Source organism: Oncorhynchus keta, chromosome 36, assembly GCF_023373465.1.
Source record: "Oncorhynchus keta strain PuntledgeMale-10-30-2019 chromosome 36, Oket_V2, whole genome shotgun sequence".
NCBI classification, from domain to species: domain Eukaryota; kingdom Metazoa; phylum Chordata; class Actinopteri; order Salmoniformes; family Salmonidae; genus Oncorhynchus; species Oncorhynchus keta.
The window spans coordinates 7,866,586-7,892,162 of NC_068456.1; the positions used below are offsets into that span (position 1 = coordinate 7,866,586).

Genomic DNA, 25,577 nt, shown 5'->3' on the forward strand with positions numbered 1-25,577 from the left:
ATTTGCATGGAACTAAAGTTGTAAAAAAAAAAATTATGCAGGCCTATTCAAAAGGGTTTGACTTATTTCATTTTCATGACGGTCCACATCCATAACAGTCAGTTGCACGGTTATTTAATTCCCGTCACGGCCATAGTTATTGTACAGTATGAAGATATCTAGACATCCCGATCACGCTTATAGGCAATGTTGGCTAGCTGAGCTCATGCATAGAACCACGTCATCGGGTCTAACGGTCGTCTCGCGTCGAACTGCGCACGTGCGCACGTGCAGTCCATCAAAGGCACTCAACATAAAGTCATTTTTGAGGACAATTACATTTAATCTACTGCTACTGACTGCCGTTTCGAACTGGTTAGACATCTGAAGCTGTGGAAGACCAATAAACATGAACTGCCAGATCCTGACAGTTTTTCTTTTCAAAGTGACTTTGAGATTCTTGTTTGTAATGAAGAACGCTATATAAAAGACATTTATTATGATTATTTTAAAAAAATTCCGCTAATTCCAAAAAGCTTATGGAGCACGTGTACATAGGAGAGAGAAAGAGAGAGCGAGAAAGAGAGAGCGAGTGAAAGATTGCAAAAGAGGGAGTAAAGAGAGTGGCGAGAGAGGAGAATGAGCAAGAAGAGAGGATGGGACGGGGGGATAAAATGGAGAAGAAAATCAGTGCGGCGAGAGAGAGGAGAAAGGAAAGAGAGAGAAAACAGATAGAGACGACTAAGACATTGCCTCTCTCTCCCCAGTGTGTTTCCCCAGGGCCCAGTGCTGTGCTGAGCCAGCCCACAGCTTCATCCCTCTAATAGCCATGTCTAATGCCAGAGCCTTGGACGTTTTGTCTGCAGAGCTAAGGTATCAGCGGCAGGTCAGAAGGTAACACTGTTTACACGATAGTTTCCTAAAGCACTTGTGGTGACCCGCTGGTGTGAAAGTTGACTTTTGCTTGGCCTTTGTGGCGGCCCGAAGAATCGACACATTAGCCACAGCGGACTGGGCGTGAATGGGGCTGTGGTGGGGGTCCCGGGGGCCCCCTGCAGGACCCTCAGCGGGGGCCCCATTAGCCGCGTCATCACAGTTCATTCAAGCAAACTGTAAGAGTGTCAGCGACATTCCCACACAAAGACGCACTTCTTTACACAGTCTATAAACATGCTTCCCCCCAGCCAATTCATCGCACGGTGACACCCCTGATAAAGGCTCTTCACAGGGACCGTTCTCACTGAGGGAGGGGGGGGGGGCTATCAGTCAGGCCTTCGTAGGGCCACACAAAGACAGGGTCAGCCGCTAATTTATAACATGGTCCTTAACTCTGCTCCCAGGCCCCCTACCGCAGCTGCACAAAGCACCTGGAGCACATTCCTCTCTCTCACACACACACGGTTTAGTTATTCTCTCTTACATGGTAATAGAACTCTACACACACCCCAAAAAATATTATTGAGAGTGATCGACAGACAGTTCTTCTGAGTTGTAATAGACAGGCTGTTAGGATTACACTCTTCAACTGGGGGTCGATGTCAATACGAGATTGACAAGATGACTTACCATGACTTGGCAAGTCAAATTCAACTCAACAAAACTCAACGGTACAATGCAAAAGCCAAATGCAGAGTCATCCATTGTAAGCGTGATTTTGAGAATTTGGGAGAATGTTAACATTGTGAAGAATGTGCTTTTTGACGTCTGGCTCAATGGGACAGGGGAGGACCCATGATGTGACCTGTGACTCCCAGGGGCGGTAGCTCCCTACAAGCCCCCATGAACCACTTCACCCACCCTACCCAACTCTCCCAGTTGAGTCAGGCCAGAAGGGCGGTGTTGGTAGGGTGTCGCGGTCACACAGAGGTTAAAGGATAGGCCAACCCAACAACGTCAAACCCCAAGAATTTCTAATAGGGACACCAAAAAACCCAGGAAGGAAGGTTGTGGGCCACTGGATCTGTTGGAGTTCTGCAGACTGGTATGGGTGGAGATACAAGCCTGTTCAATCTCTCCACAGCAGTGGTTCACACCTGCCAGATACACTATGGGAGCCACAAAATCTTACAGCCTGTGAACCAATAATAGCACCTCGTTTCTGCCGATCTCTATTCTGCAGGAACATAACTAGGTAAATGGCTGTAGCCAATACACAGTACTTAATTGTTGAATGTACTTTAATTCCCATTGCTGCAGAGCTAATAGTAGCTCCTTGATTATGAAATAGTCCTGTACTGGGAGAGAGAGGTATCAGTGGAGACTGACTGGGGATTAACCCCTGCTGCCCCAGGCCTCCCAGGGTGAGGAGGCAGTTCACAGAGTCACACACTGACACCCCTCTCACCCCAGCCCACCCTAGTACCCCCCATGAAGGGCTATATATGGGCCCTAGCAGATCCACTAGCCCCTAAACACAACCCAAAGGCGAGCACATGCTCCCCTCTCAGTCTCTACTGAATGACATGAAGCAGCATCCTCAGTATTCTCTGTGCCACACAAACACACAGGTCACAGCAGGTGCTTGCATGCACAGCCAATTAAGTCATAAGCATAAACGCTGAGTCAATCAGATGCTCTAAAAAGTAAATAAACACAAACTAATTCACCACACCTCCACTTAAACACTCATTCATACATTTTGTCTGGCGCACACACACACACACACACACACACACACACACACACACACACACACACACACACACACACACACACACCCCTGTCTAATAAATTAATCCGGCTTTTATGGAGGATCTCCCTGCAATTATTCAGTCCTCCTTCCAGCTGAACATGTCTATTGCCTGGAAACAGGCTCTTCTTTCGCTCCTCTTTCAGCCCGTTGTTCTGGGAAAAGCCTAAAGGGAAACATTTAGATTGGAGGGCTCTTTGAGATGCTCTGACAGTTGACTGATGACCGTCCATAAAATGACAATGAATTGCTGTATGGTGGCCAGTTCGGCCCACTGCTTCCCCCTGGGAAACTAATTGCCCTGAATTGTTAACGGCAACATTATTTTTCTGCCAATCATTGCTATTCAATGGCCTGAAAATGAGCATGAAACAAGCCTTTTCAGCAAACAAAACAGTTCAATGTCTCCAATGTTGATCAAATTAACTTCAGCTGTGTGACAATGGACTATATTTGTGTGAAAATAATGGCGGGGAACAAAGGGGTTCTTCATGCCTGGATTTCACAGTTGTAATGTAAAAGTGTTCTCTCCTGAACTGGGACAGCCACTCTGAAAGGGGAAGAATAAAAAAAGAACACAACACGATTTTTTGGGGGAAAGAAAAAAATGGTGTTGATTTTATCTCATGGCTATCTTTTCACATGGCTCTTGGCAGGCTGCTTCCCATCCTCTTGGCCAGGGCCCTGACTTCTGAATTAGCACATCATCTCAGTGTCCTCCTTACATCACGAGTCTTTAGCAGAACAAGTTGGCATTTTACAACACACAGAATCTGAAGCATGAATCTCACTGCCAATAGACTGCTGATAGGTACTTATCACAGTGGGAGGTTGTTCCTTCTCTTGCTAGAAAGAAAGCGGTACCTGCTGCGTGCCCACCTAGTAGCGACGAACCTGACGTTTATACTTGTAAAATCTGAACGCTCATCAGTGGCCAATAACTTGTCTTTAAGCCAATCAGAGAGCATTTGGGGAAGCCAACAGGAGAAACAATAAAAATTGGGAATTTTCTCCAAACATCCACAGTTAAATGTTATGAGCCAGTCACACTTTATATGCAATGTAAGCTACACACAAATACCTCCAAGCTAACTAACTACTGAAGCTAGTATCGCCATTATAATTAAATCACGGATTAGTTTCCACGAAACAGCTGCCTGTGTTAGCTGCCGATTTATGACAAAGACCCTCCACTATATTGTGCTAGCGAATATGCTAACATTAGCTAGCTAAACATTTGGCTACAGACTGGCACTGTCAGTATGGGATTATGGAGATTGAATTCAACTGTTTCTTTATCATCTTGCTAGGTAGTTATCTAGCTGGGGCCATCTGGCTAGTATCAACAAGGACTTTCAACAAAATATCAACATTAGCGCAGCTAGGTAGCTACCTAACATTGTAATCTGGACCATAAGCAACACACAAGGACATGCAAGAGGACAAGTACAACTGAGCAAAAGGACAAGTACATTAGAGTGTCTCGTTTGAGAAACAGACGCCTCACAAGATCTCAACTGGCAGCTTCATTAAATAGTACCTGCAAAACACCAGTCTCAACGTCAACAGTGAAGAGCCGACTCGTGTGCTGGCCTTCTAGGCAGAGTTGCAAAGAAAAAGCCATATGTCAGACTGGCCAATAAAAATAAAACATTAAGATGGGCAAAAGAACACAGACACTGGACAGAGGGAACTCTGCCTGGAATATATATCTCTCTCATATATATATATATATTGGCTCACAAGCTTAGCCTTTTGTTAACAACACTGTAATTTCAGATTTTCAAAAAATGCTTTTCAACCATAGCTACACAAGCATTTGTGTAAGAGTATTGATAGCTATAACATAGCATTAAGCCTGGCATTCAGCAGGCAACATTTTAAGAAAAGCATTCAAATAAAATAATTTACCTTTGAAGAACTTCGGATGTTTTCAATGAGGAGACTCTCAGTTAAATAGCAAATGTTCAGTTTTACCAAAAACATTATTTGTGTAGGAGAAATCGCTCCGTTTCGTTCATCACGTTTGGATAAAACATTTTTTTTAAATTCTGTCATTACAACGGCAAACTTTTTTCCAAATCAACTCCATAATATCGACAGAAACATGGCAAACGTTGTTTAGAATCAATCCTCAAGGTGTTTTTCACATATCTATTCGATGATAATCCCTCGTGGCAGTTTGGTTTCTCCTCTGAACAAAATGGAAAAATGCACGCACCTGGAGATTACGCAATAGTTTCGACAGAGGACACCGAGCGGACACCTGGTAAATGTAGTCTCTTATGATCAATTTTCCAATGATATGCCTACAAATATGTCACAATGCTGCAGACACCTTGGGGAAACGACAGAAAGTGTAGGCTCATTCCTTGCGCATTCACAGCCATATAAGGAGACATTGGAACACAGCGCATTCAAAATCTGGCTCACTTCCTGTATGAAATTTCATCTTGGTTTCACCTGTAGCATTAGTTCTGTGGCACTCACAGACAATATCTTTGCAGTTTTGGAAACGTCAGAGTGTTTTCTTTCCAAAGCTGTCAATTATATGCATAGTCGAGCATCTTTTCGTGACTAAATATCTTGTTTAAAACGGGAACGTTTTTAATCCAAAAATGAAATTATGCCCCCAGAGGTTCAAGAGGTTAATGTCCCGTTGGTAGGAAAGTCTTAATTGTAGATCGTCCAGTTTGTTTTCCATGATTGCACGTTGGCCAATAATATGGAGGGAAGTGGTGGTTTACCTACTCAACAGCCAATTCTTACAAGGCACCCCGCCCTCCTCCTTTTTCTCAGTATTTTATTCACACTGATGACGGGGATTTGGGCCTTGTCTTGACAAAGCAGTATATCCTTCTTGTTGAACTCATTAAATAAAAATGATTTGTCCAGTTCGAGGTGAGTGATCGCTGGTGGAAGCAACATTATGTACATATTGAGATACAAACAATGCGAAAAAAACTAACAAAATAGCAGTCGGTTAGGTACCCATAAAACGGCTGCAATCCCCTCCGGGGCCATTATTCAAAGAGAACCCATTGGTAGATGGGTAACAATTAAAAAAGCAGACATTAAATATCCCTTTGAGCATGGTGAAGTTGTTAATTACACTTTGGGTGTATTGATTCACCATCCAGTCACTACAAAGATACAGGTGTCCTTCCTAACTCAGTTGCTGGAGAGGAAGGAAACTGCTCAGCGACTGCACCATGAGGCCAATGGTGAAGTTTAATGGCTGAGAAAACTGAGGATGGATCAACAATATTGTAGTTACTCCATAATACTGACCTGTTTACAACAAGGCACTAAAGAAATACTGCAAAAAATGTGGCAAAGTAATTCACTTCTTGTCCTGAATACTAAGTGTTATTCTTGGGGCAAATCTAATACAACACATTACTGAGTACCACTCTCCATATTTTCAAGCATCGTGGTGGCTACATCATGTTATGGCTATCCTTGTAATCATTAAGAACTGGGGAGGTTTTCAGGATAAAAAATAAACGTAATGGAGCTAAGCACAGGCAAAATCCTAGAGGAAAACCTGGTCCAGTCTGCTTTCCACCAGACTCTGGGAGATGAATTCTCCTTTCAGCAGGACAATAACCTAAAACACAAGGCCAAATCGACACGGGACTTGCTTACCAAGAAGACAATGAATGTTCCTGGGTGGTAAAGTTCCAGTTTTGACTTAAATCTACTTGACAATCTATGGCAAGACCTCCAAATGGTTGTCTAGCAATACGCATATGAATAAACAGAGTAAATAACGTTAGGTGCCATTTGATGCTCATATTTCAGTCTTCAAAGGGGATGGTGTTGAGGAATAAAAACAAGCACGGAGGGTTTACATTTCAAACAGGCTCTCATGAAGTTGCTGGCCCCACATCAGCCGGAGACCAGAGGAGTGCCTTTTTGATGTGACTCAATGGAGAGGTTTGGCTGGCTAAACGCTGTTCCTTCTTATCATTGTTCCCTGGAGGCCTTGAAGGGCTTTGGAGATAAACACTGTTTAGCAGTTAAAAGGGCCACAGAGGAAAGGGCTTATCAGATGTGTTTTCAATGGGCCGTAAGCTGCAATATTAGCCTGGGCCCGAGATAAGGGAAGGGGCTAAGGTTGGGCCCAGCCATGGAGCTTGCTCCTTAGGCTAGATCACTGACCAGGCTCCTGCACCAGCAGCCCCTCTGGATCTCAGCTGGTGTTGTCCACTCCCCCTCCCCACAATGAGAGATTAGAGCTCAGAGTGAGGGAGGGAGGGAAAGAGAGGGGGCCTTGGCTATAGATATTCACCCTTTCCCTTCTCTCTTTCTGGGGTAGGAGTCAGAGTTAGGACAATGGCCAAAAAGATGGTTCCCAACCGGCCTCTGAATGGGAACACTGTTGGTGGTAGCACTTCATTCAAAGCCGGGCCTGGGCACATTGTCTTCCCCAATCGGCAGAGGAGAATGGAGTTCACTGGTGGCTGCCAAAAGGTTAGCAGCCCCTGTGAAAGGAGCAGCACATTATTCACTGCCCCTAACAGAGCCCAGAGCCTTTTGTATGCCTCCCCCCGCCCCAGCCAGCTTCTTTCACTCTCTCTGGCAGTCCGGATCTGCGCCCGAGTGTTTCCCCAAAGTGAGTGGTTGAGGCGCGATGCCCCCCCTTCACCCCCTGCATGAGATGCCAGCCTAGCCGGAACATAGGCCTACACCTCCCACCCATCCCACAACCCATCCCCCTAGGTTACCCCTCCCACCTCCCGGAAAAAGGAAAAAAATACCCTGCCATTGTCACCTTTTAATGATATGTCCCAGGAATTACCAGCAAAGGATACCTTCTGAGCACAAGGGGATTTAAAAGAGGGGAGCGTGGAAACTGCCACTCACCAGCCCAGCGCTATTCAACCTCCAGCAGAAAATGTGACATTTAGCCGTATTTACGAGACGACTTTAAAAAAAAATCAACTTCAAGAGCATGACCAAAGCTGAGAAAATATGGTCAAAACCTTCAACGTAAGCAACAAGAAAGGTCCTTTTGAAACTTCATTACACCGATAAATCCAGGGAAATTATGGCTTCATAAAAATTGCAAAAGCTGTCATATTCCTCAAACACCCCCACTTCCCTGTCCATTAAACGCAGAGCATTCTTTCATCAAATGAAAGAATCAAGGAGAGGGTAAATATGAGCTTTGAAATGCATAAAACACAGCTCGTAATTCGCGAGGTGTCAAAACACTTCATAATATATGCCGGCCATATGTATGCAGTGATTCAAAGTGGAAGGAGGTGAAAGACGCTGTGCATTCAGATTTGATTTCATTGGTGGGGGTCACATAATGCAGGGCTGCTACATAGCTTCTACTCAGTGTTAGCATGACCAGGTAGTGAGCAGGGGCTGCTTTAACACACTCCATCATCCAGCTCCACCGTAAATGGAGATCACATAAATCACATTAGCATGTTAGCTGGAACGGCTCCCCTGTTTGCTTAGTGGGGTCTTGGGTGAAGGATTCTCTGCCCGGCAGAGAGGCGAGTGTGTTGCTCAGGGTCGAGTGGAAAAGAAGAACGGAGAGGATGGTGAGAGGAGAGATGGTGAGATTGTTAAAGGAGAGAGGAAGAGGGTGCTGAGAGGGTGGTTGGAGATAATGGTGAGATGAGCGATGAGCGAATGGGTGAGAGGAGAGTGCCAGTCACCTGTCTAAAACAAAGCCAAGGGCCTTCTGTCTCATCCCGGAGTAGACAGAGGGGCTCTTCTCCCGGGCCAGTATGTTGGAGGCATCGTGGAACAGGTGGATGTTGACCAGGTCAAAGGCACTGTGGGGGAGACCGAAACACCAGGATATTTGAGTTTGAGACACCTGAATCACAAGATTGACCCCGTGACCTGTGGACCAGTGCTATACATTTGATTCTGTGAATGGAGCAGTTAGTTTAATTTGCCTGGTTGCCCTACAGGCTGAGTGACATGTCCACTTTACTCCTAGTGGTGCTAATGCTGCTAAGCATGTCTCATTGATCCACTATTGACTATATATCGAACTCTGTAAATGAGAGTGGATGTCTCACCTCAAGACGCTTCTCCTGCTGACAAACTTCTAAATATATAGGTAAAATGTCCCTCTTATCCGTGTCCCTCGCTCCCATCCCTGTCAATCTCCCTCTCGCTCTCTCATCCCCGTCCCTCTCTCGGTCTCTCCCTTCAGGTCCCTGTCTCGCGTCATGCCTGTCTCTATTAGAGTGTTACCGTTTCAGCCCTTTTTGTTCTCATGTCATCTTCTATTCGATTACAACCCCCTCCCTCCTCCATCCCTCCTCAAAACGTTTGTATTCATCTCACACAGGTTCAATTGCATGTAATGTTTTCTGTCATCTGTCATATGCAACTGCTTGTCTAACAAGATTACGTCTAATCTAATCCCGGGACGGGGAGAGAAGTAAAGCCTCTCTCTCTCTCTCTAGGGAAGACTGACTCTACCTTGCCTCTCTATGAAGACTGGACCGGGACCTGCAAAGCCCCCTGGGATATAGCCTATGGATAGTGGGGTAAAGCCAAAGTGACAGGTACTGCGGGTGATACTGCTAGACTTCATGGGTAGTCACAGCTGGATGTGACCCTAAAATGCACCTCAATGAAAAGCTGAGAAATTCTGTTTGATCGTATGTGTAGTTTGAGGTGTAATGAGATGTCTAAGAAACTCACCAGTCAGCCAGAGCCCATCTCGTCCTGATGAAGCCTTTTCTGGACCACTTGCACTGTAACAGAGGGAGACATCATGCCGACTGAAAGTGAGCATGGATCGCATGGAATTGGACCATACTGCAGTGCACCCCAAATGGTTCTCAAGTTGATTACTAAATAAAAACTAATCCATTGTTTAAAAATGGCCTTTTTGCAGATTGTCATGTCTCATTTTCAATTAACTGAAATGGATACTTTTTTCAAAGTATCTCTCTCTTTTTTAAACAAGCAATGCAGAGCTGGCTACAATTTCAATTTCATCCCCTGAAAAAAATAGAACCAATGCTTTGGCTGAACTCAAATGTGCTGATTGATAAAATACCTGTATTTATGGGAAAGTTGTTTGAAAAGGGTATTTTGTTTTTAAATTATATTGAAAATTGGAAATGTAGAGTTGCCTTTCATGGAGTTGTATGGGAATTGCATGGGAAGGTCTGCTCAATCTAAGATTACAACCAATTGATTACAGCGGGAGGAGGTAGGGAACTGGTCTGTCAGCCCAATATAAAGGATCAAACCTGGCGGAGGAATAAAAATAGCATAAATAAGAAAGTATACAAGTTTAATTTGAGGACCAGGATGTTGACAGCTGTGCCATACAGATGACAAAACAGTTAGGAAGAGATTTTTGATGCACCGATTCCATGTTACAGGGTTAAGTTGATATATAAAACAACACAAGATTCAAGACTTTGTGCTTTTCAGCAAAAATTATTATATAGAATTCTTGGCACCAACAAAATGTTGAATATTTGGGGCATAAAATCATCGAAGCTGATTTTGCTGTGAGAATACAGAATCAATACCATTTATTTTGGTATTGCCCTCAGGTAGACTGTTTCTGGTCTCAGATTCAGGAATGTCTGAAATGCATAACAATTATCTAAAATTGACCGTATAAATAGTATTGTTGGGAGATCTGGAGAGACCGGGTCAGTCAATAACTAATACTCTTAGAAAAAGTATTTATCATCAACTTTCCCATCTGTGGATTCTATTCCATTCTATTCCATTATATAGATTGAAATTGAATGTTAAACTTAAACAGCAGTATAGCTCAAATCAAATCAAAGTTTATTTGTCACGTGCGCCGAATACAACAGGTGTTCACCTTACAGTGAAATGCTTACTTAAAAGCTCTAACCAAGTGAAAAAAAATGTATTAGGTGAAAACTAGGTAGGTAAAGAAATAAAACAACAGTAAAAATATAGGCTATATACAGTAGCGAGGCTATAAAAGTAGCGATGCTACATACAGACAACGGTTAGGCTGATTGATGTAGTTTGTACAGTGGGGCAAAAAAGTGTTTAGTCAGCCACCAATTGTGCAAGTTCTCCCACTTAAAAAGATGAGAGAGGCCTGTAATTTTCATAGGTACACTTCAACTATGACAAACAAAATGAGAAGAGAAAAATCCAGGATTTGTAATGAATTTATTTGCAAATTATGGTGGAAAATAAGTATTTGGTCAATAACAAAAGTCTATCTCAATAGAGGTCAAACGTTTTCTGTAAGTCTTCACAAGGTTTTCACACACTGTTGCTGGGATTTTGGCCCATTCCTCCATGCAGATCTCCTCTAGAGCAGTGATGTTTTGGGGCTGTTGCTGGGCAACACGGACTTTCAACTCCCTCCAAAGAATTTCTATGGGGTTGAGATCCGGAGACTGGCAAGGCCACTCCAGGACCTTGAAATGCTTCTTACGAAGCCACTCCTTCGTTGCCTGGGCGGTGTGTTTGGGATCATTGTCATGCTGAAAGACCCAGCCACGTTTCATCTTCAATGCCCTTGCTGATGGAAGTAGGTTTTCACTCAAAATCTCATGATACATGGCCCCATTCATTCTTTCCTTTACACGGATCAGTCTTCCTGGTCCCTTTGCAGAAAAACAGCCCCAAAGCATGATGTTTCCACCCCCATGCTTCACAGTAGGTATGGTGTTCTTTGGATGCAACTCAGCATTCCTTGTCCTCCAAACATGACGAGTTGAGTTTTTACCAAAAAGTTATATTTTGGTTTCATCAGACCATATGACATTCTCCCAATCTTCTTCTGGATCATCCAAACGCTCTCTAGCAAACTTCAGACGGGCCTGGACATGTACTGGCTTAAGCAGGGGGACACGTCTGGCACAGCAGGATTTGAGTCCCTGGCGGCGTAGTGTGTTACTGATGGTAGGCTGGTCCCAGCTCTCTGCAGGTCATTCACTAGGTCCCCCCGTGTGGTTCTGGGATTTTTGCTCACCGTTCTTGTGATCATTTTGACCCCACAGGGTGAGATATTGCGTGGAGCCCCAGATCGAGGGAGATTATCAGTAGTCTTGTATGTCTTCCATTTCCTAATAATTGCTCCCACAGTTGATTTCTTCAAACCAAGCTGCTTATCTATTGCAGATTCAGTCTTCCCAGCCTGGTGAAGGTCTACAATTTTGTTTCTGGTGTCATATGACAGCTCTTTGGTCTTGGCCATAGTGGAGTTTGGAGTGTGACTGTTTGAGGTTGTGGACAGGTGTCTTTTATACTGATAACAAGTTCAAACAGGTGCTATTAATACAGGTAATGAGTGGAGGACAGAGGAGCCTCTTAAAGAAGAAGTTACAGGTCTGTGAGAGCCGGACATCTCTCATTTGTAGGTGACCAAATACTTATTTTCCACCATAATCTGCAAATAAATTAATAAAAAATCCTACAATGTGATTTTCTGGATTTTTTTTCTCATTTTATCTGTCATAGTTGAAGTGTCCCTATGATGAAAATGACAGACCTCTCATCTTTTTAAGTGGGAGAACTTGCACAATTGGTGTCTGACTATATACTTTATTGCCCCACTGTACATGTAGATATGGTTGAAGTGACTATGCATATATGATGAACAGAGAGTAGCAGTAGCGTAAAAGAGGGGTTGGCGGGGGTGGTGGGACACAATGCAGATAGCCCGGTTAGCCAATATACGGGAGCACTGGTTGGTCGGCCCAATTGAGGTAGTATGTACATGAATGTATAGTTAAAGTGACTATGCATATATGATAAACAGAGAGTAGCAGCAGCGTAAAAAGAGGGGTTGGAGGGGGCACACAATGCAAATAGTCTGGGTAGCTATTTGATTACCTTTTCATGAATCTTATGGCTTGGAGGTAAAAACTGTTGAGAAGCCTTTTTGTCCTAGACTTGGCACTCCAGTACCGCTTGCCATGCGGTAGTAGAGAGAACAGTCTATGACTGGGGTGGCTGGCGTCTTTGACAATTTTTAGGGCCTTCTTCTGACACCGCCTGGTGTAGAGGTCCTGGATGGCAGGCAGTTTGGCCCCAGTGATGTACTGGGCCGTACGCACTACGCTCTGTAGTGCCTTGCAGTCAGAGGCCGAGCAATTGCCAGACCAGGCAGTGATGCAACCAGTCAGGATGCTCACGATGTTGCAGTTGTAGAACCTTTTAAGGATCTCAGGACCCATGCCAAATCTTTTTAGTTTCCTGAGGGGGAATATGCTTGGTGTGATTGGACCATTCTAGTTTGTTGTTGATGTGGACACCAAGGAACTTGAAGCTCTCAACCTGCTCCACTACAGCCCCGTTGATGAGAATGAGGGCGTGCTCAGTCCTCCTATTCCTGTTGTCCACAATCATCTCATTAGTCTTGGTTACGTTGAGGGATAGGTTGTTATTCTGGCACCACCCGGCCAGGTCTCTGACCTCCTCCCTATAGGCTGTCTCCTCGTTGTTGGTGATCAGGCCTACCACTGTTGTGTCTTCTGCAAACTTAATGATGTTGTTGGAATCATGCCTGGCCATGCAGTCGTGAGTGAACAGGGAATACAGGGGGACACTCAGCACGCACCCCTGGGGATTTCCATTGTTGAGGATCAGCATGGCAGATGTGTTGCTACCTAACCCTCACCACCTGGGGATGGCCCGTCAGGAAGTCCAGGATCCAGTTGCAGAGGGAGGTGTTTAGTCCCAGGAACCTTAGCTTAGTGATGAGCTTTGAGGGTACTATGGTGTTGAACGCTGAGCTGTAGTCAATGAATAGCATTCTCACATAAGTGTTCCTTTTGTCCAGGTGGGAAAGGGCAGTGTGGAGTGCAATAGAGATTGCATCGTCTGTGGATCTGTTTGGGCGGTATGCAAATTGGAGTGGGTCTAGGGTTTCTGGGATAATGGTGTTGATGTGAGCATTTACCAGCATTTCAAAGCACTTCTGGCTACGGATGTGAGTGCTACGGGTCTGTAGTCATTTAGGCAGGTTGCCTTTGTGTTCTTGGGCAGAGGGACTATGATAATCTGCTTGAAACATGTTGGTATTACAGACTCAATCAGGGACATGTTGAAAATGTCAGTGAAGACACCTGCCAGTTGGTCAGCACATGCCCGGAGCACACGTCCTGGTAATCCGTCTGGCTCTGCAGCCTTGTGTATGTTGACCTGTTTAAAGGTCTTACTCACGTCGGCTACGGAGAGCGTGATCACACAGTCATCCAGAACAGCTGATGCGCTCATGCATGTTTCAGTGTTGCTTGCCTTGAAGTGAGCATTGAAGTGATTTAGCTCGTTTGGTAGGCTCGTGTCACTGGGCAGCTCGCGGCAGTGCTTCCCTTTGTAGTCTGTAATAGTTTGCAAGCCCTGGCAGATAAGACAAGCATCGGAGCCGGTTTAGTATGATTCAATCTAGCCCTGTATTGACGCTTTGCCTGTTTGATGGTTCGTCGCAGGGCATAGCGGGATTTCTTGTAAGCTTCCGGGTTAGAGTCCCGCACCTTGAAAGCGGCAGCTCTACCCTTTAGCTCAGTGCGAGTGTTGCCTGTAATCCATGGCTTCTGGTTGAGGTATGTACGTACAGTCACTGTGGGGACGACGTCCTCGATGCACTTACTGATAAAGCCAGTGACTGATGTGGTGTATTCCTCAATGTCATCGGAAGAATCCCGGAATATGTTCCAGTCTGTGCTGCAAAACAGTCCTGTAGTTTAGCATCTGCTTCATCTAACCACTTTTTTATTGACGAGTCACTGGTGCTTCCTGCTTTAATTTTTGCTTGTAAGCAGGAATCAGGAGGATAGAGTTGTGGTCGGATATACCAAATGGAGGGAGAGCTTTGTACGCGTCTCTGTGTATGGAGTTCAGGTGATCTAGATTTTTTTCTCCCTCTAGTTGCACATTTAATATGTTGATGGAAATTTGGTAGAACTGATTTAAGTTTCCCTGCATTAAAGTCTCCGGCCACCAGGAGCGCCGCCTCTGGTTGAGTAGTTTCCTGTTTGCTTATTTCCTTACACAGCTGACTGAGTGTCGTCTTAGTGCCAGAATCTGTCTGTGGTGGTTAATAAACAGCCACGAAAAGTATAGCTGAAAACTCTCTAGGCAAGTAGTGTGGCCTGCAATTTATCAGAATATACTCTACTTCAGGCGAGCAAAATCTAGAGACTTCCTTAGATTTTGTGCACCAGCTGTTGTTTACAAATATGCACAGACTGCCCCCCTCATCGTACCGGAGTGTGCTGTTCTATCTTGCCGGTGCAATGTATATCCCGCTAGCTGAATATCCATGTCGTCATTCAGCAACGATTCCGTGAAACATAGGATATTACAGTTGAAAGATAGTTGAAAGATATATGGTGCATAGAAATCGGAAGAGGGTGGCCAGCAGAGACAGGTGGGAGGTGCTGAGGGAAGCTGAGAGTTGGGATGTGGAATTGGAGACAAGTGGGAATAGAGCTGCTGGGCGGGGGATAGAATGATGGTCAAAGATAAACGTCAAAAAATAAATAAAGTCAAAATTAAACAAAACAAAATGAAGTTTGAATGACACTGAGGGGCAGTGTTGTTAGACAATTCCAGTTTGCCTGAAGCTGATGCCTTACAGGTGTTTGCACACACAAACACACAACACACACACACACACACACACACACACACACACACACACACACACACACACACACACACACACACACACACACACACACACACACACACACACACACAAATGCCCATATACATGGACACAAACATGTAAATAGTGCCATACATGCAGTCAAACATATTCAGTTGGCCTTGCTGTTCTGATTTTTGTTGTCCTTGATGATTTTTGCATTGTTTTCTGTTTTCCTTGGTCTTTATTCTATTTTGTTCATTTTGTTGGTTGTTGGTGCATTGGGGCCGGGGGCTCAGTGGGCACAGGGGTTCTGGTGGGGGGGGGGGCTGTGAGGGGGGGTCTGGGATGGTTGAGGGACAGCTTGGGGGGGGATCATGGAGGGCTGGTGGCTGATAGATCACTGGTTCGGGTGCTTGTTTTTTGACCCTGTGGGAGATCTGTCGACGTTCCCTTGAGCAGGGCGTTGACGTTGGTTGCTTCTGTGAGTCACTCTGGATGGGAGTCTGTTAGATGACTAATGTAATGTAGTTGTTGAGTGGCTTCACTGCTGGTATATTGTATGTTTTAAATATTCTATTAATTTAAAAACACAATCTCAAATGGCTACACAGTCATCCCATTCATACGAGTGCTATAACAATGCAAAGACAACCCTCTAAGAGTTTGTTTTGTTTCAGTATGATCCATTTCCCCTGTATTTACATTTGTCCAACCTGAGCCCAATGACACTGCATGACAACGGGAAAAAACAGTATCACCTCCAAAATGTTTGAGGCCTGACCAATAGCCACCTGGTCAACCTCCTATAGCCTCACCCCATTAGTGCTACTGAGTGAATTACCCAGTCAGGAGTCCCAGCTCTCACACAGCACATGATTTACCATGAAGCTCATTATTAAATGAGAGACAAATTGATGCCGCAACCGTCCTAATTTTGAATGCATAAATAAATAAATAACCCAGGAGCTATCGAAGCGTCCTAATGGGGAGTTAACCATGGCGATGAATAAACTAATTATGGCTCAGGTCACGTAATTACAAATTGACTAATTTTATTTAAAAACTTAGATGCAAATGTGTAGGCCTGAAAGCAATTTGATTGCGTCTCACATCCTTCAATCTGCATTAGTACAAGATGAACTGTATCAAATTGAATTACATTAGCATACTTGAATTAATCTATACCGCCTGGCAGAATGTATGGGCCCAATTATACCACACTGTCCGACATTATGACTTTGAGTGTGTGAGTATGTGAGTGAGTGAGTGAGATCGTGAGTGAGTGAGATCGTGAGTGAGTGAGATTGTGAGTGAGTGAGATTGTGAGTGAGTGAGATCGTGAGTGAGATCGAGAGAGAATGAGTGAGTGAGTGAGTGAGTGAGTGAGTGACAGAGACAGAGACAGAGACAGAGACAGAGACAGAGACAGAGACAGAGAGAGAGAGAGAGAGAGAGAGAGAGAGAGAGGAGAGAGAGTGAGTGTGTGAGAGAGAGAGAGAGAGAGGAGAGAGTGTGTGAGAGAGGAGAGAGTGTGTGAGAGAGGAGAGAGTGTGTGAGAGAGAGAGAGTGAGCCTGAGAGGAATGTGCTCCGGGTCAGTTGCGGTAGACGGACTGGTTTAAGGTAAACCAAAATAGTTTTTCATGAACATAATGCACTCAATAAATATTTTGTGATCATTTAAAAAAGACAAATAATAGAACGAATACCTTACATGATGTAGTCATTATAAATGAATCAGAAAGTACTTCAACAAATTCAACAAAACACAGATGTTTCAAGGAAATTCATTCAATAACCACATTTACATTTAGGTGGTAAGTAGAAATTTGATCTTTCATCTTCATTTTACCGGACTTCCTGAGAGAGATTTATATATGTACTGTGTATATATATATATATATGACGTGATATACAGTATGTAACAACATTGTAAGAACATGAATAAAGAGAGAAGGGAAATGAAGAAGAGGATGAAGAGGATGACAGGGAGGGGAGTGAGGAGGAGAGAAGAGGGTGCTGTCCAAACCTGCTCTCTTAACGCAGCACAAAATATATGTCATCTAAATTTAATTTAAAGAGTCATTAACTACACATCACAACACAAAAATCCATCACGTCCCTGACGTGCAACCTCAGATTGCCCCATTTCCTCTCCTATGACTGATTGACCCTCGTCTTATCGTTTGGTTAATGTGACACGCACACATTCACTTCCATTCATCAACACACAGAGCTGTCATTCACAAGGGGACTGGGAAATTCAGACTGGGAGTGACAACCAACTGTCACGCACCCAATCAAACGCGAGAGTGAAACGTTGACCTCACCTTAATGCCTACAGAATATGTTACAGGGTCAGGTGGGAAAAAACCCTGGCCTGAGAGATAAAAATGTACATTCCCTATTGCTCTAGGCCAGGTTTTCCAAAACCCTGCTCTAGGTAGGACAGCTGAAAAGCTGCCACTCAGGCTGGTACCACAGCATCATCAGTGAGTGAGATAGACAGAGACAACATCTACACTTCATCTGACAGAGCAGCATAGGCCCAGGTGATATGTCCAGCCCCCCCCCCAACGTCTGGGAGGGGTCAGGTCTTGCCTGGCCAGTGAGGGGTCACCATGGGGGCGAGTGGTGGAGTGAGGCAGTAAAAGGTTGTCACAGGCTGACCTTCCGTGGCCAGTGATGGGTGCCCAGGCTGTGACAGTGATGAACGGCCATACAGAGTGGGTCAGCCATGACAGCCAGTCTCCCAGCCAATACAGATAGGGGACTGAGAGGGGAGTAGTGGGGAGCGAGCTATGGGGCTGTAAAATGGATTCGCTATTCGATGAAGAGACACCATAAACTCCCCAGTTGTGTCCATCGGAGGTTCTCACTTCCACTATCAAATGTCACGCGTGTCAGGGGTGGTACAGGATTGCGGAACACCAATCCCACTCTCCAGTCCCCCACCACAACACACTCCGTTTTTTGTTGTTGTTGACCTCTCTTATATCTCGGCTGACAGACCATCCCCCTATAAATAACAGTGTGCTGTGGGGCAGACCCATAAGGGAGTACAGGACAGGGTTACACAAGTCCCCGTAACAGATATGCACTGTGAGAAATAAGTAACACACACAAACCCTGACTGATTTGGCCTCATGTAGAACCCCCCCACCCCACCCCACCCACATGTATCTTTATTCCATCATCCCCATCAAATAAGAGACGGGGGTCTGACTGGGGTGTGTTGCATAGGAACTGGACCAGACTGAGTGTGTGTGGGATGGGAGGGAAAGTGCTGCTGATTAAAATGTCCAAAATCCAGTGTTGTGTAGAGGTTTAAGGGAAGGACAAGCCCTTTATAGAGACAGTGGGGACTGAGGGGAGGACATACAGTACAGTATATACAGGGGCTGGGGAATGGGGCACGTAGCCTATAGGACAGATCTAGCTGGACGGTCTCTGGACCATGGGTAGAGACCAATACCACTTTCCCATTTAAAGGGATGTTGACTTGCATTGAAAACTGGACATGTATGGCTGCTGCATAATCATGATATCAGAGTTTACAGCAGAGGGTACTTAAAGGGTGTGAGTGTAGTCCACAACCAATGCTTTTAATGAGCAGACGTGTGGTAGCAACCAAGAAGTACAAACTTGTAAGGACAATGATCTATGGCCCGGTTTGTTTTGTTTTCCACTTCCGTGCACAATCATTGGAAAGGGGAGATTGACGTCTCGGTCGTACACTTTATTTATATAAGCCAAGGAGAAATCCTTACGATGCAATGTTTTATGGAAGGTATTCCTGCACCAACAAATATATTGATAAATACCCGGGCGGGTCGAAAGGATTGACGGAACAACAAGAAATGACAGGTCACCAAATCCATCACATCGACCTTTCAAAAGAAAATGGGCCCGCTATTTTGACCAGTTCCTTCTTATTCAGCTTTTCAATTAATGTCCCTCCCTCCTTTCTCCTCCACTTCAAGCCATAACTCACAGTCTGTGGAGTATGAGGGCAGTGTGTTTTGCATACATGGAGGAAGGGGTTGTCATTTCAGCAGACTCAACCCAGGGGACTTGGGGTCACAGTAGGATGAGACAGCAAGGGTGTGTGTGACAGGGGTATGAGTAGGGGTCAAAACAATCACACAACATTAATACAGTTGAAGTCGGAAGTTGACATACACCTGCGCCAAATACATTTAAACTCAGTTTTTCACAATTCCGGACGTTGAATCCCAGTAAAAAAATCCCTGCCTTAGGTCAGTTAGGACCACCACTTTATTTTAAGAATGTGAAATGTCAGAATAATAGTAGCGAGAATTATTTATTTCAGCTTTTATTTCTTTCATCACATTCCCAGTGGGTCAGAAGTTTACATACACTCATTTAGTATTTGGTAGCATTGCCTTTAAATTGTTTAACTTGGGTCAAACGTTTCGGCTAGCCTTCCACAAGCATCCCACAATAAGTTGGGTGAATTTTGGCCCATTCTTCCTGACAGAGCTGGTGTAACTGAGTCAGGTTCGTAGGCCTCCTTGCTCGCACACGTTTTCAGTTCTGCCCACACATTTTCTATGGGATTGAGGGGTCAGGGCTTTGTGATGGCCATTCAATACTTTACTTTGTTGTACATAAGCCATTTTTCCACAACTTTGGAAGTATGCTTGTCCATTTGGAAGACCCATTTGCGACCAAGCTTTAACTGATGACTTGAGATGTTGCTTCAATATACCCACATAATTTTCCTACCTCATGATGCCATCTATTTTGTGAAGTGCACCAGTCCCCCCACAACATGATGCTGCCACCCCCGTGCTTCACAGTTGGGATGGTGTTCTTCGGCTTGCAAGCATCCCCCTTTTTCCTCCAAACATAACGATGGTCATTATGGCCAAACAGTTCTAATTTTGTTTCATCCGACCAGAGGACATTTCTCCAAAAAGTACAATCTTTGTCCCCATGTGCAGTTGCAGACCTTAGTCTGGCTTTTTTATGGCGGTTTTGGAGCACTGGCTTCTTCTTTGCTGAGCGGCCTTTCAGGTCATGTTGATATAAAACTCGTTTTACTGTGGATATACTTACTTTTGTACCCGTTTCCCCCAGCATCTTCGCAAGGTCCTTTGCTGTTGTTCTGCGATTGATTTTAACTTTTCGGACCAGAGTACATTCATCTCTAGGAGACAGAATGCCTCTCCATCCTGAGCGGTATGACGACTGCGTGGTCCCATAGTGTTTATACTTGCGTACTATTGTTTGTACAGATGAACATGTTACCTTCAGGCGTTTGGAAATGTCTCCTAAGGAAGAACCAGACTTGTGGAGGTCTACAATTTTTTTCTGAGGTCTTGGCTGATTTATTTTGATTTTCCTATGATGTCAAGCAAAGAGGCACTGAGTTTGAAGATAGGCCTTGAAATACATCCACAGGTACAACTCCAATTGACTCAAATTATGTCAATTAGCCTATCAGAAGCTTCTAAAGCCATGACATCATTTTCTGGAACTTTCCAAGCTGTTTAAAGGCACAATCAAGTTAGTTTATGTAAACTTCTGACCCACTGGAATTGTGAAATAATCAACAATTGTTGGAAAAATGACTTGTGTCATGCACAAAGCAAATGTCCTAACAAACTTGCCAAAACTATAGTTTGTTAACAAGAAATTTGTGGAGTGGTTGAAAAACGAGTTTTAATGACTCCAACCTAAGTGTATGTAAACTTCCGACTTCAACTGTACACTAGCATACACCCACACACACAACCAACCCAAGGGCACTCAAATTTAACAGATGCCAGGAAATGTAATTTTGTCTCTGTTACATTGCTAGTCTTTAACCAGCGCTGTCACTCAAACAGGGGCCGTACAGAACAACCCCTCCCACCATGATGTCACCAGGCCCTCTCCGAGTGACAGTTAATTAACGGTGGACTGTAAAGCTAACGTGCAAGCGGAGAAAGAGAGGTGTCAGTCTCCGACAAGCTGGCTAAAAATGAAATGAAATGATACCTTTACACAGTAGATTCTAATGGAAGATAACATGCATTAACCCATGCTCTCTGTAGCTCACATGGTCTTGTCGAGATCTCTGCTAGTATACCATGTCTTAGGATGACTATCCGGTTTCCACAACACTCTTGAGACCCAGAGCGGTACCCTGTAGAACCCAGTTGTCCCAGATCCCCTGTTAATAGAATTCCTTAAGGCTGCAGACGAATGGCAAATCCAGGCGGTTTCATCTACTAAAAGACAACATAAATCACCATGGAGGAAGCGGGGACAAGGCAGGGGTTATCGCGCGCCTGACTTCCTCATGAGAGCTCTGCATTAAAGCATTAGTGAAATTAATTCATCTTTCATAAGAGGTTTGAGCAGTATCTGTGATCTATGATAACCAATTTCTCACTGCGGAGCTGGGCGGGGGGAATACTCGGCCCTGATAGACTACACAAATCTGCTATTTTTAAATGTCTAACATTATCTGGAGTGCTGCTCTCAGGAGCATCATCCTGGATTCATAACCCAGCCGGGAAAGAGGCATAAATCAGGGAGCAAACTTTCCCAGGCATCTGCTTGCTTCTTTTCACACCCAGGTTTGTTTTGCGCTTGTCCTCGTAACGCACCAAACACCCGTTTCTCGTAATAATTTTAAACGACTTCACGCCTCAATCGATGTAATTGGTTTTAGATCATCTTTGAAAATGGCAAACTGGGGAACTCCAAGGTGGGGGGGGCAGAGAGAGACAGGAGAGAGGGAGACATGAGAGAGGGGAGAGAGAGAGAGAGAGAGAGAGAGAGAGAGAGAGAGAGAGAGAGAGAGAGAGAGAGAGAGAGAGAGAGAGAAAATGTGTACATGAGAGTGTGTGAAAGAGATGGAAATTGGGAGACTGCGTCTGTGAAAGGATGTATCCATCTCCTTTGCATATATTTGAGGAGGTGGCCGGCGGAGCGCGGTTGACAGATGAGGGAGGAGCATGGGGCTGACAGATGAGCGAGGAGCATGGGGCTGACACGCGGGCACTCATGCTCTTTATTACAATATCAGCACAGCGCGACGTTCCCTTATGATGTGGACCCAGCAGAGGAGCCCACAGAACGAACAGACATACAACGCACACAGGCTGCACTACGAAGCCCAGCAAGCCACCGAATTAACGCTTTTGCAAGAGTGCCATCTCAATCTTCCACTGTTCAACTGATCCTTGTATTCGTTTGCTTTTTGAGGGAAAGTAAAAGTAAAGAAAGAAAAAAGATGCAGAAAGCAAAATAACCTTGTGTTTTCACTTCATACCGTATCTTTTGTGAAAATGCAAAACAGTAAAGGGAAATACGCCATTGATGAAGAGGAAACACTGCCATAAATGTGTCATAGTACCAATAGTTCTGTTTTTCTGTGGTTTATTGGGTAAAAACATATGCCTACTTTTGAAAATATTAAAACTGTATTATGCAACATAAACCATTTCGATATAAAAAGAAATGTCAAAAACAAAGTGCCGCAAAAGTGTTGCAAGTCAAATAAAATACAAACCAATATAACCAAAACTTTTTCAGCACTTGCAATACCTACTGTATTATGGGGACTAAATGTAAGCATCCAAAATGTATTAACAAGGTCCATGCCTAACGCCGGGTGTACACTACAAAACTTTCAAAATCCTTACATTGCTGAGACTCACATTTTATTTTACCTTTATTTATTTAACTAGGCAAGTCAGTTAAGAACAAATTATTATTTTCAATGACGGCCTAGGAACAGTGGGTTAACTGCCTGTTCAGGGGCAGAATGACAGATTTGTACCTTGTCAGCTCGGGGATTTGATCTTGCAACCTTTTGGTGACTAGTCCAACGCTCTAACCACTAGGCTACCCTGCCTCCCCTTTAAGAAACAACGTCATCATCTCACTGGCTTGTTCTCTGGCGAGCTCTCATTGGCCATTGCTGATCACAATTCTCAAGACATGCTCACACTACAAGAGCATTGCAGATTTTGTGCCAATAAAATCAAACGTGTTTGAAAATATTGGGATGTCTGGGGCTGCTCAAAGAGAAGATCGGTAGCCATCAGATTGCGTCTCTGACACGCTTACATTAAACGTGCGTCAGTGATATAGGGATTTTGTCTCAGATGTCAGAAACTTGTCTGGGACAGCTGAATCGGGGCTAAAATCATGTAGATCAGCTGTCTTCTATTAATGGTGTCATAATATCACATTGCTGTGTCGTGTTCATTAATGACAGCACTCGGTCAATCAAAGTCCCAGAGCTTCAGAAAGCAGTAGAGGCTGAGAGGTAGTCACTACAGCAACAGTGGAAGGATACGCACCTCAGGGAAGTAGTCCTGAGGAAACTTCTCCTTCTCCAACATGGATGTGCTCTCTAGAGTGTCTGAGTAGATCTCTTTCCCAACCACCTTCTTGAATTTCTTGGCTGTGGGGAAAAACACAGACAGAAAGCCAGAGGCCGTATTAATACAATACTAGCTCGTCTTAAGAGCACGATTCAAACCTACTAACGTCACTAAACAGTGTTGTGTAGATCTAGATTCTAGATGTCGTCATGCACGCATAAAGCAAGGGCTTCATCAGCCTACTACTCCACCTGCTGGTTGTTCGTGGAAGCATAAGGGAACTCCTAGGCGAAGCAACAGATTCTCCACGCCGACCCAGTATAAATTCAGGTTGTGTGTTGTACTTACACGGAGGCCTTAGATGATCTAAGGTGAACCAAACAGCGTGACACTGTGTCCCACACTCATGGGATCAGTGTCAGTGAGCTTGACATGCCAAACCATTTTGACCTCTCGGATAATTATTTTGCCTTTTGAACACTCCTAAAGGGTGAGCATGTTTTACTCAGCGGGTGAAAGGCTGAAAATATCTTTGAGGTAAAAACAGTTCAAGATCTCTGAACCTGAATCCGAGGAGTATGTCACGGCGTCGCTATCCGGTTCACCTCAACATTGGATCATCTAAGGCATCCATGTTGTATTTCATTTATTTTTATTTAACTAGGCAAGTCAGTGAAGAACAAATTCTTTTTTTACAATGGCGACCTACACCGACCAAACCCGGGTGACGCTGGGCCAATTGTGCGCCGCCCTTTGGGACTCCCATTCGCAGCCGGTTGTCATACAGCCTGGATGTATCATGTAACCACAACACATAACCTGAACTGGGGTCAGAGCCTGAAAACGTCTCCCGCATTTCACCCGACGTCTGGACCCGTTTCCATAAACCGTCAGAGTAGCAGTGCTGATCTAGGATCAGTTTGGACTTTTGGATTAATCTGAAATGGACAGGAGGGAGCTGATCAGCAACCCTACTCTGAGACACTTAATGAATACGGGTCAATGGAAAATGTGGCATTGTTCTTTACCAAAGAAGCAAGTGTAATAATTGACTTCTTCCACATAGTTCAAGTATTTATTCAGTCCAGTAGCATCTTGTAAAGCGTAAATGAGCTCATTCTGGATATATCCAAATCCCATGTAAGAGGAGCATGCTGTTATCCAGGGGGTTTGACGGGTGAGGGTGTGTGTGTGTCTGTATGCTTGTGTGCGCGTGTGTATCCATGTCTGAATGCTGCATGCGCGTGTCTGTGTGTGTGTGTGTGTGTCCTCTCACATTCCCCCTCGCCCTGTCCTTCACTGGTGGTGAGAGGATGGTGCAAATGGTGACTCTGGTGTAATGGGAACAACTTTGCAGACTCCACATCTATATCACCTCTTTAATTAGCCTGGCCGCCGGGCCCCTGGCCCTCTTGACACCCCGGGCTGATTAGAGGGCCATAACTGTCCAATAACCTCCGTACACAATTACCGTGGAGCTCGAAAACCCATGAATTAAATCCTGATATTAATAAGCATTACAATTCTATCTATCGCTTCTGAACATGATCCTCCCCCTGCCAATCTCAACCTCAATGGTTTTGATGGAAGCAGTGGAATGTAGGGTTTTATATGGAGGAGGGTATGTGAGAGGGCAGGGGTAGAGATTTCATTGGGGGGGGGTGGGGGGGGGGGGGACTCACCTTTGAAATCAAACTGGTGGATGTTTTTCAAGGATTCGTGAAGAAAGTAGCAACTTCCTAGTGCCTGGAAGATAGAGAGCGCATGAGATTTAGGATAATTGTTAACAAACCATTTAGTCAGAGATTCTTGGAAATAACCTGGGACTAACTAACAACAAAATATTACTGAGCAATAGAAGCAAAGATTGGTTCCAAAGTAGTCCAAGCACCATTGATTTGTAGAGTTTTGCTGTGTAGAGGGCAACAGATCACACACACTAATCATTCCAGGCAACAGATCACAACACTG

The 25,577-nt window shown here is 44.5% G+C and overlaps 1 protein-coding gene across 3 annotated transcripts in view; it reads right to left on the bottom strand.

Moving 5' to 3' along the window:
- Nucleotides 1-25,577, bottom strand: part of LOC118369550 (inositol polyphosphate-5-phosphatase A-like) — a 300,208-nt gene that overhangs the window by 89,587 nt on the left and 185,044 nt on the right. For all 3 annotated transcript variants that reach the window (XM_035754029.2, XM_035754028.2, XM_052498410.1), the window contains exons 5-8: nt 25,289-25,352; nt 23,583-23,686; nt 9,353-9,405; nt 8,347-8,466 (exon numbers count right to left, since the gene is read on the bottom strand). In XM_035754029.2, the coding sequence (XP_035609922.2) occupies nt 8,347-8,466; nt 9,353-9,405; nt 23,583-23,686; nt 25,289-25,352 (341 nt within the window). The remainder of the gene's footprint in view (nt 1-8,346; nt 8,467-9,352; nt 9,406-23,582; nt 23,687-25,288; nt 25,353-25,577) is intronic.